Source organism: Drosophila innubila, assembly GCF_004354385.1.
Source record: "Drosophila innubila isolate TH190305 chromosome 3R unlocalized genomic scaffold, UK_Dinn_1.0 2_E_3R, whole genome shotgun sequence".
In the NCBI taxonomy this organism is placed as follows: domain Eukaryota; kingdom Metazoa; phylum Arthropoda; class Insecta; order Diptera; family Drosophilidae; genus Drosophila; species Drosophila innubila.
In genome coordinates, this window is record NW_022995380.1 from 1989049 (window position 1) to 2005690 (window position 16642).

Here is a 16642-nt window from a genome sequence, read left to right on the forward strand (position 1 = left end):
ATGCTCAGAAACGTTTCCAGTGGCTCCAGCTGGCACTTCCAATTGCATCGCTCTCTCAATTGCTTGTCATTTGGAATATTGGAGCAGCAGCGAAAGACGCGACAGAAAACGGCATCGTAGAAATGAGAAACAAGAAACCAGACGACCTCGACGAAGTTATCGCAAAAAACATGGTACGAGTATATTGGAATGTATGTAAATTTTCGATATACCAAGCATAATTATATGTACCTGAACCAAAGAGATGCAAATTGTTAGAAATTGAATGTAAAATAAAAAAAATGTATACAAATTTGAGTACTTGTATTTAAGCCAGTCATTGCCTGTTTAACCGTTACTTCCACAGCCACATCAACAAAGTTGATACCAACAACAAAGTAAGCAAGCCGAATCTCAATAAAAACAACAACAATAACAAAAACATACAAACGCGCTCATAAAAATTCACTTCCAGTCACCAATGGCAACAGCAAAAAAAAGAGTCGACCAGGCAACCACAACTGCGACCACTTCCAATAAGCAAAAACGAAAGACTTCAATTCAGTTTGGCGAAGACAACGAACTCGAAAAGAGCTTTGTGCGGACAGCGGAAAAGGCCGAAAGTTTAAATCACGTCTGCGACTCCGTCTTCGTCTCGTAAAACGGTACGTGCGCGCATGCGTGTGCGTTTGCATAGGTGTGAGTGTGGTTGTGTGTGTGTGTATATGTGTATAACTGGCTAAAAGTTTAATGCAGCAATATCAACAACAACAAGACAACTCAAACAATAAGTAAGCCAAAAACGAGAAACGTCAAAGAAAAAATAAGCAACAAATTAATGAAAAGAAATCAAATGCAAAATAAATTTGAAAATTTTGTGGGCCACGCATGCGATACGAAAAATGTATATGTATATGTATAAATAAATGAGTAAGATATTTATAAAGTGGTAACTGAGCACAGAAAAGTGAAATGTATGCAAAGGCCATATAACGTATGATACGATTTGGCTAATGATATTTAAGTGAAAATCAAAGACAAAGTGCTACACGAATTCTATAGGGGATTAAACTCTTGAACAACATTCACCTCAACAAATCTGCTGATGCTGCTACTAGGCCAACATAATTTCTCTTAGCCTCTTAACGTTTGCTTTTTCTTTTTTTCTTTTCATTTTCATTTTCATTGCTTTTATTTTTTTGTGCTACTTCATCGTCATCGTCAGCCGTCACATCCAACGGTACATTTAGATGCTATGTGAAAGTTATGCGCCAGGCAAATAAAAATACAAAATAAATCTCATTCTCAGTCTCCATTTCAGTAGCCGCTTTCCGTTTTGGTTACGAATCATTTTTTCTTTCACTTCTTCTTATTTTCATTGTTAGCTAACGGGTTTTGTGTAAGACTTTGGCAACACTTTTGCTTTTCATAAGCAAGCGTCTAAATAAGACGGGCTATTTTGAATTTTTATTCGGACTCGATATCATTTTGCGTTGTTTAAAAAAACCCGTTTCCAAATAAGCAAAAACAAAATAAATGCGGTTAACTATTTATTAAAAGTAAAGACGCAAAACACACCTCAAAAACAAGTTGTTCTATAAAAATCGTAAGAAACTTTAATTAGCAAGCCATTTTCTTGGCATTTAAAAGAGTGTTGTTTACTCTGGAACTTTAGAGTGAAATTTTTGAATTCAATTTGAGTCCAGATTCCCGCCTAGCAAATGTCAATTAGTTTCAGTTTTTTATTCAGCGGATTTTCCAGCTGTCTCATCAATTTGCCATTTGCAATCAGCGTCGCTTGATCTTCGTACAATTTTATTGGCCTTAACGCCAACACCACAAAAATAAAATGCTCTCTCTCTCTCTCTCTGTCAGTCTCTCGTTTTCTCTCTTTTAGGCCCTCTCTCGATGTATTTTTCTATTTGTTTAACTCATTTAAATTTTGGACACAATATTTTTTTTTTGCTCAACGGCTGTCAAATAAACTTTAGCAAATATGCAATGTTTATTTACCTTTTTTTTATGACTTTTTTTATGGTATATACAAGTAACTGTTGTTCTTGCAGTCTATTGAAGGCGTGTTGTCAATATTAAAAATCAACGCGAAATTTGCAAGCATTAAGAACCATAAACAATAGCAACAGCATCGTTAGCGCATTCGTATTCATATGAATTAATGAACTTGTCCTCGAAGTTGCAAGGCACAGTCATCGCTGGCTTAAAAAAATAAAAAAAAGACCAAACCCTTAATAAAAGACGTGTCATACTCGTTTCTGAAAGACAACAGACAACTCATATCTCAACTTAGTTAAATGAAGAGAAGCAGCGAAAAAACCCAATAAATGTCGGTTTCGAATTAAGTTACGCATTATGTTAAAACATAACAGAATTGTGACTCATGGTGGCTAATGAACAAACCTCTAGATATATTTGTAGATATATATTTTTAGGGTATTTTACAGAGTTGGGTAAATCTATAAAAAGATGCCTTATGAGAGTTCAGACCGTTTCTCATTTCGTGAATCAGAACGAGCTGAACTTTTGCACATTTCCATGAAGTCACATTTACCTGTTTGTGCATGTCTGTGCATGTGCATAACGGTAATGTGGTTGGCAAACAAAAAGTTGCTGAAAATTGACTTAATGAGTTGGCAAAAAAAAGAAAAGAGCTTTAAAGAACATTTAATTGACAGACACTTGAGTGGAAGTCGATGAACTGCAAACACAAATCCGAGTGTGAATCGATTGGAGTTAAGTTAAGTTTAGAAACAGGAAAGAGATTAGATTAAACTTTAGATTTCGAGCAATCCGAGACCCTAGGGTATACATAAATCAATGCCTTATATGGCTCTGACAATCAACAAGAGACAGAGACAGAGACAGAGCAACCAATGAACCCACACCCAGTCCATGTTCAGGCTAAGCCCAGTTTATGCCTTGTCCATGTCACCATTCTGTCCACATTTATTGTTGTGATTATTTTTGCCATTGTGCTAGCATGTTTTGTGCATATTTCTTAAGTCGATCGCTTTTCCTGTACTCCATCGAGAAACTGGTTGGTTGGCAATACTCGTACAAGTTGTTCAAGCCCGGTCAGCTTTTGGCGTGGTCAATTCACTTCCATTCAACTCGACGATTCGACTCGATTCGATTCGACTCGATAGGTTCGTTGTTCGTTCCCGTTTTGACTACTTGGCTTAAATGTGGCAATCAATTTCAAGCAACAACAGTTGCAACTACTGCATTGTTGTTGTATCTGTATCTTGTGTTATACTCGTATTCATAGTTCGCATTTATTATAACATTTGTTTTGACTTTCACTTTTTCTTCCCGCTGACGGGTTTGTTGGCGGCTTTTAATTGCTCCGACATAAAGCTAAGTACAATAATGATACTTATAAATTTAGCAATGAATTGCGCAAAACATTATTTTTGCGCATATCCTAAACATTCACTTGGCTAACACCCACTGCATAAGGCGATAATATGATTATTGCAACAGCAATTTCCAACTCGAGTGTTGCCCCCAAAAAAAATGTTGAGTGCCTGCAGCTGTGGCATTGTTAAAGCCATACATAAATGAATTGTATCCAATTATATCTGAAAAAAGACCAGTTTACGCTGTTGCCCAGCCCAAGGTCTGATCTGTTGAATTTTTGCTTTTATTTTCCTGTTACTCGAGTCTCAAGAACCGGTCGTTTATCAACAGATCTATAAGTTGTATCCATTGTTGCCTTTAGTCCTTTACTACTCGACTTTTCTAGCTGAGAGTACACACATCTACGATTTTCAACGTGCTGTCATGAATGCCTAATCAGTTTCTTTCTTCTCCAAATCTCTTGGGACAGTTCACATTTGGTATGGATAGCACGTACTCAAATTGTCGTGGGATGTAACTAGAGGTTAACTAGGGTTACTTACGTGAACTGTTCTGTTAAAAACTACAACTGTGAAGCATGAATAATCAATTTTCATTTAAAATCAATTCCTGATAAATCAGCTCTAACTTGTTTCACAATTGCTTGATTCAGTCGGTATCATATTGCGTTATTATCTTAATATATTAGCACTTGGCTCATAATCTAAGACTGAAGTCGATCTCATGGACATCTGACATTTAGAGACAACATCAGAGCTTTTAAATGACCCGACGGACAACGACAAATCAGAGAAGAATGTATGAGCACTATAGTCAAGAGAAATCGACTACAAGGTACCCTGTTGTAATTGCTAGACTTGAGTCATATTCTAGAAATAAATACACTTCTTGTTTGGCATAATAGAATTCCATATTTTCTATAATTATAAAAAATATAAATTATATTAAAAAAAATATAAAAAATTTAAAGTCTAAATAATCTTACCATACCAACCATTTTTGAAATTACAATTTATAGGGTATGCCAACTATAGTTTAACTTATTGTAGTTACTTTTTATGCTCTTTTCGTTAGCTGACCAACTGCGTTTTAAGTACATAGCATTGCAAGGAATATAGCAAGTAAATTTTGTAGGTGTAGAAGTTAATTAAAAAGGTTAGACATAGAAAAAATTATTACATCACATTTATTGACGTAAACAATACTTTTTTCATGCTTCTTAGATGGTAAAAAATATGAAGAAAGAACTTATTTAAGAAACTGAACTAACTTTCTTCTGGCAATTTTTAATTTACAGGGTATACAAAATTTTTATTTTATTGTTTATTGTTGTTCGTTTTGTTAGCTAACCAATGAATAATTCTAAATGAAATTGGTCAGACAAAAACAAGTTTCTATTGTGGCACATAATTAACAAATCAAATAAAATAAAGAATGCTTGAAGATGCATTCGAATCTATTTATCTTTTTTAATTTATGTAAAATAAATTTTAAAAAACTAGCTTCAAAAAGATATCAACAACTTTCTGAGACAGAAGAGCTGCGACCGTGACAGGACTCGAACCTGCAATCTTCGGATTCGAAGTCCGACGCCTTATCCATTAGGCCACACGGTCCTGTTGAAACACGACATTTGTATCGCCCTTATAAGCTGCAAAAGAGGCGCGCATGGGAAAGCCTCAAATTGAATAGAGCATCCTGACTCACACACACACATTCACAGGCATAAGAGAAAATCTACCCTTATTCTCCCACCCCAAAACAAATGCGTTGAGGGTGAATGCGAGGGCAGCAGCTGAAACTGTCGTTGGGGGTTGTAATCATATGACCATGACACTGATAACAACTGCGCAGACTCCAACCCGACACCAACAGCATCCGTTAATTTATTTCATTTAAAGTTTAAATTGCTTCCATTTCATGCATCGGTCTGGCTTTGTTTTAAAAATATAAATTTACAAATATCCAAAACTGTTGTCAATAGAAATTATTTCAGGCTCAAAATTAGCAAAACGCAGAAAAAAGAACACTGTATCGGCAGTAAAGAAGATAGAAGACATCGGCAACATGAACAAACAGAAGAGAATTTGTCATAAAAATCGAACCAATATCTACGATATGATGAAGAATCGCGAGCTGTGTTTCGATGGTGACTGCGAAAAGTCTCCATTGAAGCATAGCTGCGAATTTCAGGCTCCGAATATGATCAACAAAAGGTTTTGTCATGTCAATACGAAAGTCGAGTGCGAGAATGATCAACTTAAGCAAATGACAAGGGACCAGATGATCAAGTACTTGAAGACCTACAAAACCAACTCTGAGCTCCTTAGCTTCGTTTTACAGCCAAAATTTCGGCCACCTCCACAAGTGTTGCCAGTTATTGAGTCCAAGCCAACGAAGCCAAAGCCACACAGTTGCTTTTTTAAGGCCAAAACTGATCAGGTTTCTCAACTTTCGCATCCACCTTCATCGTCTACGACTTTACTATGCCGGCGTAGATCAGTTTGTTTGCAATCTAAATTTCAACGCAGGTCAAATCCCTATCCCTTAAAAGCCGTCCACAATTGCACCAGTTTTCCCAGCAAATTGAGGATCCATGGAATACCTCAGCGTCCTGGTTCCTACCGTGCCAACCTGCGCGGCAAAAAAAAGTCTATTCATTGCGTTGACGATGAGCAAGACCAGGAAACTTTCTACGACATCGAAAGTTCAAGTCGAAGTTTTTGATATGAAATGCACCTCGAATTCCAACCAATTGTTCTGACGGTTTTTAAGTAATTGAATTTTGTCAAAGCGTTGTAAAATACATTTATTTAAATCGACAATAGGAAAGAAACTATGCCCATTTGTTTTCACTATACGTTGCAATCCTAGCTCTGTTAGTTAACTAGACTCTACATATGATTATTAATTTCTTCATGACTTCCATAGCTTCTACAACTTCAATAACAATCTAATTCGCTGCTTTAATAATGTAGCACAAGGTCTTTGAATATAACAATGCAACATGAATACTCTTGGCTTGAGTACTTCTATTCGCAATTATCATAAAACCAAAACCAGAAACAACTTTAGTTCCGTTCGCAGAGAAATAACGTGATTAGTCAATAAATCGAACTATTTGAAGATCAAAAAGAAGTTTCCGTTATGTCTATTTTAGAGTTCTCAAAATTAAATTTGGGGAGTAAATATAAACATATTATTAATAATAACAATATTTTTTGGAAAATAATTATTTATGATTCTATTATACCATTTATACATACAGATTGCGTATTAAGTCTAAATCAATATAAAAATTTGATTATTAGTATTATGATTCGGACACTTTTTAAACAGTTTTATCATTACCAGAGTGCTCGAGAAAATTTTAAAAACCCCCCAACTTCAATAATTATTTTATAAAAAGAAATGAATCTCTCTTAACGTAATTACTATAAGAATCTTTGACTTTCTAGAGTTTATTCAAGATTTTTCTTTCATTGTTTTATGTATATTTTTCTGTTTTTCGTCTCCAAAATTTTTAAGAGTTGTTATAAAAAAAAAACATAGTCATGGTGACAATATAAGTATCTCTTTATGCATATTTTTTTTAATAAGCACCATGATTTATATCTAATATATAGTCTGTGTACTAAACAGTTAAGAAAATTCAAAATATACAATTTCAAATTGTTTTATAAATTTTCAATACTTTTCATACTCATATTAACTATTTAAAAACCAATATTAAATACTTGTAAATACTTAGAAAAGACCATATCAAATATAAAATATATATTATAATTATATTCCTTAAGCAACAGAGTCGTGTCTGATGCTGTATTTATTAATATTTATGAATCAACAAAATTAAAGCCAATTTAGAGATTTAATTATTCATTGAATATTTGGGCAAACATTTAGTAAAGCTTTGCGTGAAGAGAAAGTGAAAACAATAGACCAAATAAGATGAGCTAAAGAAAAGCTTGTTAATTAATGGATGTCTGGTCTAAAGAGAAAAGATAAATTGCAGATGAGTCACAAATAACAAAAGAGTGAAGGAGAGAAAGAGATGTGTAACAACATGATCCGGCTTAAGTCCATTTCAATGTACATACATATGTGCTGGCAGTTCAAGTTGAAACCGGTTAATTCTTCGCATAGGGAATGTTGCAGTTCATAGGACGCGAGTCCTTGAAAAAAGCTAACTTTTAGCTGAGTGGTTTTACATATCCGTCCATTAAAACCGGCTGCTTATCGATATGGCTTACAATTAATTTCCATTTCTTGAATTCATTGCAGCTACAACATTTTCATACCAAGATTGAACACTTGAGCTTGGGGCTGGGGCACACTAGCAACAACCGTGGGAGATGTCTGCGGTGCGGCATCGCCCGATGGCACCGCCAGCCACCGGGGAGCATGGCGATAGCGATGACAACAACTTCACCGACGACGAGAGCTCGCCGCTGACACACGATATTTATGGCGGCAGGTAAGTCCCTTACTACTACTCCCTTCCTACAAGTATATGTTGCGGCCAATCTATCATGAAAATTTATGCAAATTGTTAGCTGCGATTTTCTTGCCGCAAGACAACAACAACAACAAGATGAGGGTCTATCATCCATACAAGTCTAACTAAAATAAATACTCGCACCAATGTATTTCTCTCTTAAACCGGAACAAAATTAAGTTGAGCCAAACAACGTTAATTGGCATTCCCACAGCTTAAATTGTCTCTGTATGTTGCTCTCAGATCTTGAGCAACTGCTGTTTTGTCTGACAATCACTTTCAATGCAAGGTGTGGTCATACCAGACGTATTGAAATGCCGGAAGTTAAGACCAAGCAGCTACATACTCACAAAAAAATGTCGTTCTGGTTACTAGCTCGAATGGGTTTGATTTAAGAATGTTAATATGTATACATATGATCAGCCAATTGAATTAGATTTGTTTCATTCTTTTATTATATATTTACTTTATATATTTACTTCAAATACTGGTGTGATCATCCGAAAAATACGATCGTTTCAATTATTGTTTAAACATACACTCTGATTTTGTGCTGAAATTTAAAAGAACAGCTAAAAATTAAATTTGCGGCTCTGATGATTCAAATGAATATGTTTGTTTCAATCATCAGTAAATAAATTTAGGATCGTAGAATTACAAATAAACATATAAGATGAGAGTGACGCTTATTGAAAATTTCATTACATTCTCCTACTGAAATTTACAAAAAATTTCTCTACTTCAACCTTTTGCAGCCAACGCACTATACAGGAGACAAAAGGCTGGGATGTTTTCCGTGATCCGCCGATTAAAATTGAGACCGGCTCGACGGCAAACCAGGAGTGTCTAGAATTAACCATTAAGATTTTAAAAATCTTTGCCTATATATTTACGTTTATCATAGTTTTAACCGGTGGCGTTATAGCCAAGGGCACAGTTCTCTTTATGACATCCCAAGTGCGTAAGGACCGAAAGATTGAGTACTGCAACAAGGATTTGGTAAGCCAATTAGATCATCAATCATTATTAAAACTAATTTAATATGTTACAGGGTCGCGATAAGAGCTTTGTGGTAGTGCTGCCGGAGGAGGAGCGTATTGCCTGGATCTGGGCTTTGGTGATAGCGTATTCGCTGCCAGAAATCGGATCGCTGATAAGATCAGTGCGTATTTGTTTCTTCAAGACGTTTACGGTGCCTAAGATGGGTCACTTTCTATTCATCTGGCTGATGGAGAGTCTGAGTGCGTTGGGCACCGCGTTATTGATGTTTGTGGTGCTGCCACAGATCGATGCCATCCAGGGAGCCATGTTGACAAACTGCCTCTGCGTCATTCCCGGCATCTTTGGGCTGCTATCACGTACCTCCAAGGAGGGTAAACGGTTCATTAAGGTGATCATTGATCTGGCAGCCGTTGCAGCTCAGGTTACTGGCCTGGTTATCTGGCCTCTGTTGGAGAATCGTCGCGAACTCTGGGTCATTCCTGTCGCCTGCGTTATGATCTCTTGTGGCTGGTGGGAGAACTACGTGTCACCGCAATCTCCACTTGGAATTATGCGCGCCTTGGGACGCATCAAGGAGGAGATGCATTATACTCGCTACTTTTGTCACATGTTCCTCTCGATGTGGAAGATTCTTCTGTTCATCTGCGTCACGATGCTCATCTATTGGGCCAACGGCGATGAGCCAAGCAATCTCTTCAGTCTCTACAGCGAAGCCTTCAGTCCGCACAAGATTGTTGTCTATGAGTTGCCTGCCGGATTGGGAGGCGTTCTACCAGATACATTGGAATCGGCTAACATAGATACGGTCGATGTGGATGCCGCCTACAATACTGCGATGTATGTCCTGCTCCTGCAAATCTTTGGAGCTTATCTGTGCTACATCTTTGGCAAGTTCGCCTGTAAGATTCTCATCCAGGGCTTCAGTTATGCCTTCCCTGTGAGCCTAACTGTTCCTATTGCCGTCTCGTCCCTAATTGCCGCCTGTGGCATACGCATTGATGATCCTTGTTTCTTCCACGGCACCATACCGGACTATCTCTTCTTTACCAGTCCATCGAACTTCCGATTCAATAACTTTGTCACTGAACAAATGGCCTGGGCCTGGATACTGTGGCTTCTTAGTCAAACCTGGATTGCCCTACACATTTGGACACCCAAGTGCGAAAGATTGGCGACCACAGAGAAACTTTTCGTGAGTCCCATGTACTCTTCTCTATTAATTGATCAATCCATGGCGTTGAACAGAAGACGAGATGATCAAGCAGATGTCAAAACAGAGGTAAGTGAAACTCAAATAAGTAACTTGACTCTTTTTAATGCCCTCTATAATCCTTAGGATCTGTCTGAGATCGAGAAAGAAAAGGGCGATGAATACTATGAGACTATCTCCGTGCACACGGATCGTTCCTCGGCGCCCAACAAACCCTCGATCAAGTCATCGGACAACATAACTCGTATCTACACATGCGCTACGATGTGGCATGAGACCAAGGACGAGATGATAGAGTTCTTAAAGAGTATTATGAGGATGGATGAGGATCAATGTGCCCGACGAGTGGCTCAAAAATACCTGCGAGTTCTTGATCCAGACTATTATGAGTTTGAAAGTGAGTTAACGATATGAATTCCTTTTTAGCACGGTAACCAAAGGATACAAGTGGCTCATAAGTTTGATAAAATGTATGTATCAGGCAGAATAAATATATTTATTATTGATCAGTGATTAGATCAACTATAAGAGCTAGAGCTACCGTATTTAGTAACAATGCTTCTAATAATTTCCATATAAATCGAATTATTTTAAAAACTTTGGGTGTGGTGGTTTTTTGCGGTTTGCGGGAGTGTAGGGGCGAGACAAATATTTAAGACAAACTTGACCTGCTCCAATTGGAGCCATGTACCAAATTTGGTTGCTCTACCTCTTATAGTCTCTGAGATCTAGGCGCTCACACAGACGGACGGACGGACAGACGGACAGACACACATGGCTATATCGACTCGGCTGTTGATGCTGATCAAGAATATATATACTTTAGAGGGTCGGAAATGACTCCTTCTCCCTGTTACATACATTCCAAAGAACACACAAAAAAAAAGGTATACCTTTTACTTATTTTTTAAGTAACGGGTATACAAATTGAAAAGAACGTTGATGTCAAAACTTATAAGGCGGGTTACGTAATTTAATGTATACTTGTTTGAACTTGTGTGCCAGTATCTAAAGGCCTAAGTATCCGGTCTCGTTGTTACATGTTCTTACCCACTTTAACCTTTTATCTTCTCATAGCGCACATCTTCTTCGACGATGCCTTTGAGATTTCGGATCACAGCGACGATGATATTCAGTGTAATCGTTTCGTTAAACTTTTGATTGGCACCATGGATGAGGCTGCCTCGGAGATACATCAGACCACGATTCGACTTCGTCCACCCAAGAAATATCCAACACCCTATGGTGGCAGATTGGTCTGGACTCTGCCGGGAAAAACAAAGTTCATTGCACATCTGAAGGATAAGGATCGTATTCGTCATCGTAAGCGTTGGTCGCAGGTCATGTACATGTACTATCTGCTGGGACATCGTCTCATGGAGCTGCCCATCTCTGTGGATCGTAAGGACGCCATTGCGGAGAATACTTATTTGCTCACACTTGACGGGGATATTGATTTCAAGCCAAATGCTGTCACCCTTTTGGTGGATTTGATGAAGAAGAACCGCAATTTGGGTGCTGCCTGTGGAAGAATTCATCCTGTGGGCTCTGGACCCATGGTGTGGTATCAGTTGTTCGAGTACGCAATTGGTCATTGGCTGCAAAAGGCCACCGAGCATATGATTGGATGTGTGCTCTGTTCTCCCGGCTGTTTCTCTCTGTTCCGTGGCAAGGCCTTGATGGATGACAATGTGATGAAGAAGTACACAACGAAACCGACAGAGGCACGTCATTATGTGCAGTACGATCAGGGCGAGGATCGTTGGCTTTGCACCTTGTTATTGCAACGTGGCTATCGTGTCGAGTACTCGGCTGCCTCGGATGCTTATACCCATTGTCCGGAGGGTTTCAATGAGTTCTACAATCAACGACGCCGCTGGGTACCTTCAACCATTGCCAACATTATGGATCTTCTTGGCGATGCGAAGCGAACAATCAAGATCAATGATAACATTTCACTACTGTACGTTTTCTATCAGATGATGTTGATGGGTGGCACTATTTTGGGACCCGGCACGATCTTCCTTATGTTGGTGGGTGCCTTCGTCGCCGCCTTTCGCATTGACAACTGGACCTCATTCCACTACAACATTGTTCCAATTCTCGGCTTTATGCTAATATGTTTCACCTGCAAAGCGAATATCCAACTATTTGTTGCCCAGGTGCTCTCCACCTGCTATGCCCTGATCATGATGGCCGTCATTGTTGGTACCGCTTTACAGTTGGGAGAGGACGGCATAGGTTCGCCCTCGGCCATCTTTTTGATATCGATGGTGGGCTCATTCTTCATAGCCGCATGTTTACATCCTCAAGAGTTTTGGTGTATAACATGCGGCTTAATCTATTTACTGTCCATACCTTCCATGTACCTGCTGCTCATTCTCTACTCCATCATCAATTTGAACGTCGTTTCCTGGGGCACTCGAGAGGTTGTTGCCAAAAAGACCAAGAAGGAGTTGGAGGCGGAAAAGAAGGCCGCCGAAGAGGCCAAAAAGCGAGTAAAGCAAAAGAGCATGTTGAGCTTCCTGCAGAGTGGCATTGGCGATAATGATGATGAGGAGGGATCCATTGAGTTCTCCCTAGCTGGACTTTTCCGTTGCGTGTTCTGTACTCATGGCAAGACCTCCGACGAGAAACAACAACTTACTTCGATTGCTGAATCGTTGGATACGATTAAAAATCGCATTGATACCATCGAGAGTGCTGTCGATCCACATGGTCATCATGCTTCGCGTCACAACAGACGTCGGACCACTTCAAGCGGTTCCAAGGATCATCATTTGCTGTCATCGGTGGCTGAGAAGTCCGGCGACGAATCGGATGAATCGGACTCAGATACCTCTGCAGAACCCAAACAGGAACGTGACTTTCTCACGAATCCCTATTGGATTGAGGATCCCGATGTACGCAAGGGTGAAGTGGACTTTTTGTCCAGCTCGGAAATACAGTTCTGGAAGGATCTCATCGACCAGTATCTGTATCCCATTGACAACGATCCTGTGGAGCAGGTAAGAATAACTTAATTGAACTGCTTTAACTGGGATTATGATAGGTCCTTTCAAAGTACCTAACCCAATCCCAATGTGTGTGTGTGTGTGTGTGTCGATAACGTACTTTTAGGCCCGTATAGCAAAAGATCTCAAAGAGCTGCGTGATTCATCGGTATTCGCGTTCTTCATGATAAATGCTCTATTCGTGCTGATCGTGTTCCTGCTGCAATTGAACAAGGATAACATTCATGTCAAGTGGCCCTTTGGCGTGCGAACCAACATTACTTATGACGAGTCCACCCAGGAGGTAATTGATGATATTTCCTAACATGACTAACATATTTCTCTTTTGTTCTCTCTCTCTCTCTCTTTCTCTCTATTTATATATTGATTTCGATAATAAAAATGTGTGTATCAGGCCCGCATAGCCTCCGATCTGATTGAGCTGCGCAATAAGTCGGTCTTTGCATTTTTTATGGCCAACGCCTTATTCGTATTGATTGTGTTCTTGTTGCAATTGAATAAGGACAAATTGCATATTATTTGGCCGTTGGGCGTCAAAACGAATATTACGTATATCGAAGAGACATCTGAGGTTTATAATCCAAATTTAATTTTTTAATCAAACTCTTAACTATGTTTATGGTTTCTACTACCAACAACAACAACAACAACCAAAACCAAAAACAAACTGTTCTGTTCTGTGTCTCTCAATGTGTGTATTTTTATGTATCCTAAACCTATTCGAAGGGAACCTCTAACTTGTCTCTCTCTCACTCTCTCTCTCTACCACTGTCTCTCTGTATCCTTACACATGTCACGTTACACATGTTCAGTCACAGTTACATACATATTATATCTAATGAATGTTTCTAATGTTATATATGTATTTATGTACCTATATGTTTATAAGGCGTTTCGTTTGTTTTATCCTCTTAATGGAAACCCATCCTAATGGTTGAGGCATTTCACCAAAAACCACAACAACAATAAAAACTCTCTCATATCAATGCAGAAACAAAAACAATAAACAACAATTACAACAACATGAAGCAAAGCTAACAGTAAACTGTAAGCCATATGCCATAAATATCTAAAAACCCAGATGTATGTTCATATGTTACGAGTACAGTCCAATTTAAAGCATGTTTCATATAAAAAAAAAAAACAACAACAACCCGGCATATAACACACTTATATGGTTATCACACATATGGTAAACATAGCACAATCACCAACAATTGGTACTATGTTCTTTTGCCTTAAATCCCGAATCAATACCGAATATTCTACAATCGTTAAATGTTACTAACCCCAAAAAGAATAACACTTGTAATATGTTTATACTAATATGGTCGTAAAATTCCCTAACAGGTGCACATCTCCAAGGATTATCTACAATTGGAGCCCATTGGTCTAGTGTTTGTCTTCTTCTTTGCCTTAATTTTGGTCATACAATTTACGGCCATGTTGTTCCATCGATTTGGCACCATATCCCACATTCTCGCCTCCACGGAGTTGAATTTCTGCAAAAAGAAATCGGAAGATCTAACGCAAGATCAACTTATAGATAAGGTGATTACAATCGAAAATAGATATTTATTGGAAACCTATCTTATATACTTTTATAATTTTCTCACCATTAGCACGCTGTGGAAATAGTTAAGAACCTGCAACGATTACAAGGCATAGATGGAGACTATGATAATGACTCTGGTTCTGGACCCGATCGCATAGCGCGGCGTAAGACCATACAAAACTTGGAGAAGGCACGACAGCCGCGACGTCAAATTGGCACCTTGGATGTAGCGTTTAAAAAACGATTCCTTAAGCTCACAGCCGATGCGGAAAACAATCCAGCCACGCCCATATTGACCCGACGTCTGACAATGAGGGCCGAAACCATAAGAGCTCTAGAAGTGCGAAAGAATTCGGTAATGGCGGAAAGACGCAAATCGGCGATGCAGACGTTGGGCGCCAAGAATGAATACGGAATCACAACAGCATTACCCGTAGGGAATCTTACTTCATAGCTTACGAATATTTCTTGACATATACTGATTCCATTTATTCATTTTAGGTCAATAACAATGGGGCAATACCCAATCCTCGAAGCGGTCGCGTCTCTAATGCCGGCATCAGCATCAAAGATGTGTTTAATGTGAATGGAGGTCCTGCGGAGGTTAGTATTAGTGATGTAAAAATATATCGAAATATCGACAACTCGATTTTCGCGGAAGCGGTTATCGAGTAGTTCGTCTTGATGATTTTTTTTACGATCTATCGAGTCGATTAAATCGATTTTCAAAAAAAAAAAGCTCAGTGGGGATTGTTCATCGTAGTTAATTTGTAGAATTGAGTTTGGTCGTTAAATATTTGATGAGCGACCGTAATAAATAGCCTACAAAATTGCCAAAGTTTGAATAAATCATGAAAATAATACAACTCGATATTTCAACTCGATCTCCTATTTTCCAAAATAACGACAACTCGATACTTATTTGTGGCGATTTTCTATTTCGATCTAAAATTTGGATTCACATCATTAGTTAGTATTAAAATTAAAATAAACTTTTTATAGCCAGAAAAAAAATGGTTTTTTAGGCCCCTTTCCGATTGTTAGGGGTCAAAGCTCAAAAAAAAAAGAATAAAATACAATACTCTGAAAATGTCGAAAAATATCACTTTATAACTTCCTAAGCTATGATCAGCAAGGCAAAATCGCATAAATTTTAGTTATATCATTAATATATTTAAATTGAGTACCAGGTATCTTATAGTCGGGGCCTCGACTAAAGCTTTCTTTCTCCCCCATCATAATATGATTGAAACTATTACAGCAAATCTATGGATCCAATGGAGGTGGCACCATCAATCAGGGTTACGAGCACGTCATTGATGAGGATGTCGAAGCAAATTCACTCCGTTTGACCACAAGAAATCCGCATCAAGTGTCCTGGGGTCAAAACACCAATGGCAATAGTACTGGACGTATGTAATGCCTATTATGATTAAATGGATCAAAAATAATATGTTAAGTTAGAAATTTTCAACAAATTCCACGTCTTTCCTTCGAGTTTTTAGTCAAAAAATAAAAATAAAATTATATTTGTAATTTGTAAATAAGTATAGAAAGGAAATTGCAGGATCCTTGTCAATACACAACGAATATTATTCTTAGCTAACCACACTGCCAGTGATGTTATCGAATGGTGGCGTGTCAGTCCCAAAAAAATAAAACAAAAGAACAAAACGGGGCTACAACGTTCATACTCTATGTACTATATCATTTGTTAGGTTAGGTTTAAGAAATTGTGATGCTGACGGTCCCCGATTTATGGGGTTGTCCGACTACAATACCAGTGAATGCTGACACAGAATACTCATTATAAAGCTGATTTAAAAAGTGCAGCAGTTAAAAAGAAGACCTATTTATATTGTATAACGACAAACATGAATCTTGCTATAGTACTTAATAGTTTTTAATTAACTCAATTATTATGTAAAACCTTCGTTTGAAACTAGAAATAAATGTGCATAAAAATATGTTCAAAAAAATAATTTATAGTTTTAGCTTGGCTTTAA

General features: G+C 38.1%; 1 protein-coding gene and 1 non-coding gene across 2 annotated transcripts; one reads left to right on the forward strand and one right to left on the reverse strand.

Moving 5' to 3' along the window:
• Positions 1 to 548: 548 nt before the first annotated feature.
• LOC117789806 (chitin synthase chs-2) lies at positions 549 to 16618 on the forward strand. The gene is made up of 11 exons (XM_034628941.1): positions 549 to 644; positions 7642 to 7834; positions 8611 to 8854; positions 8907 to 10136; positions 10194 to 10464; positions 11145 to 13075; positions 13188 to 13364; positions 14432 to 14632; positions 14704 to 15069; positions 15138 to 15239; positions 15898 to 16618. The coding sequence occupies exons 2-11, from the start codon at positions 7713 to 7715 to the stop codon at positions 16054 to 16056; spliced, it is 4803 nt and encodes a 1600-aa protein (XP_034484832.1). The 5' UTR covers positions 549 to 644; positions 7642 to 7712; the 3' UTR covers positions 16057 to 16618.
• Trnar-ucg lies at positions 4901 to 4973 on the reverse strand. The gene has a single exon. It is a non-coding gene; the product is annotated as a tRNA-Arg (tRNA).
• Positions 16619 to 16642: the final 24 nt, after the last annotated feature.

Excerpts from the sequence above, each read along its gene's own strand:
- LOC117789806 (XM_034628941.1), top strand. The coding sequence starts at position 7,713 with ATGTCTGCGGTGCGGCATCGCCCGATGGCACCGCCAGCCACCGGGGAG. Across the intron at positions 15,070-15,137 it reads GAATCACAACAGCATTACCC|GTCAATAACAATGGGGCAAT; the intron begins GTAGGGAATCTT and ends TATTCATTTTAG. Across the intron at positions 15,240-15,897 it reads TGAATGGAGGTCCTGCGGAG|CAAATCTATGGATCCAATGG; the intron begins GTTAGTATTAGT and ends AAACTATTACAG.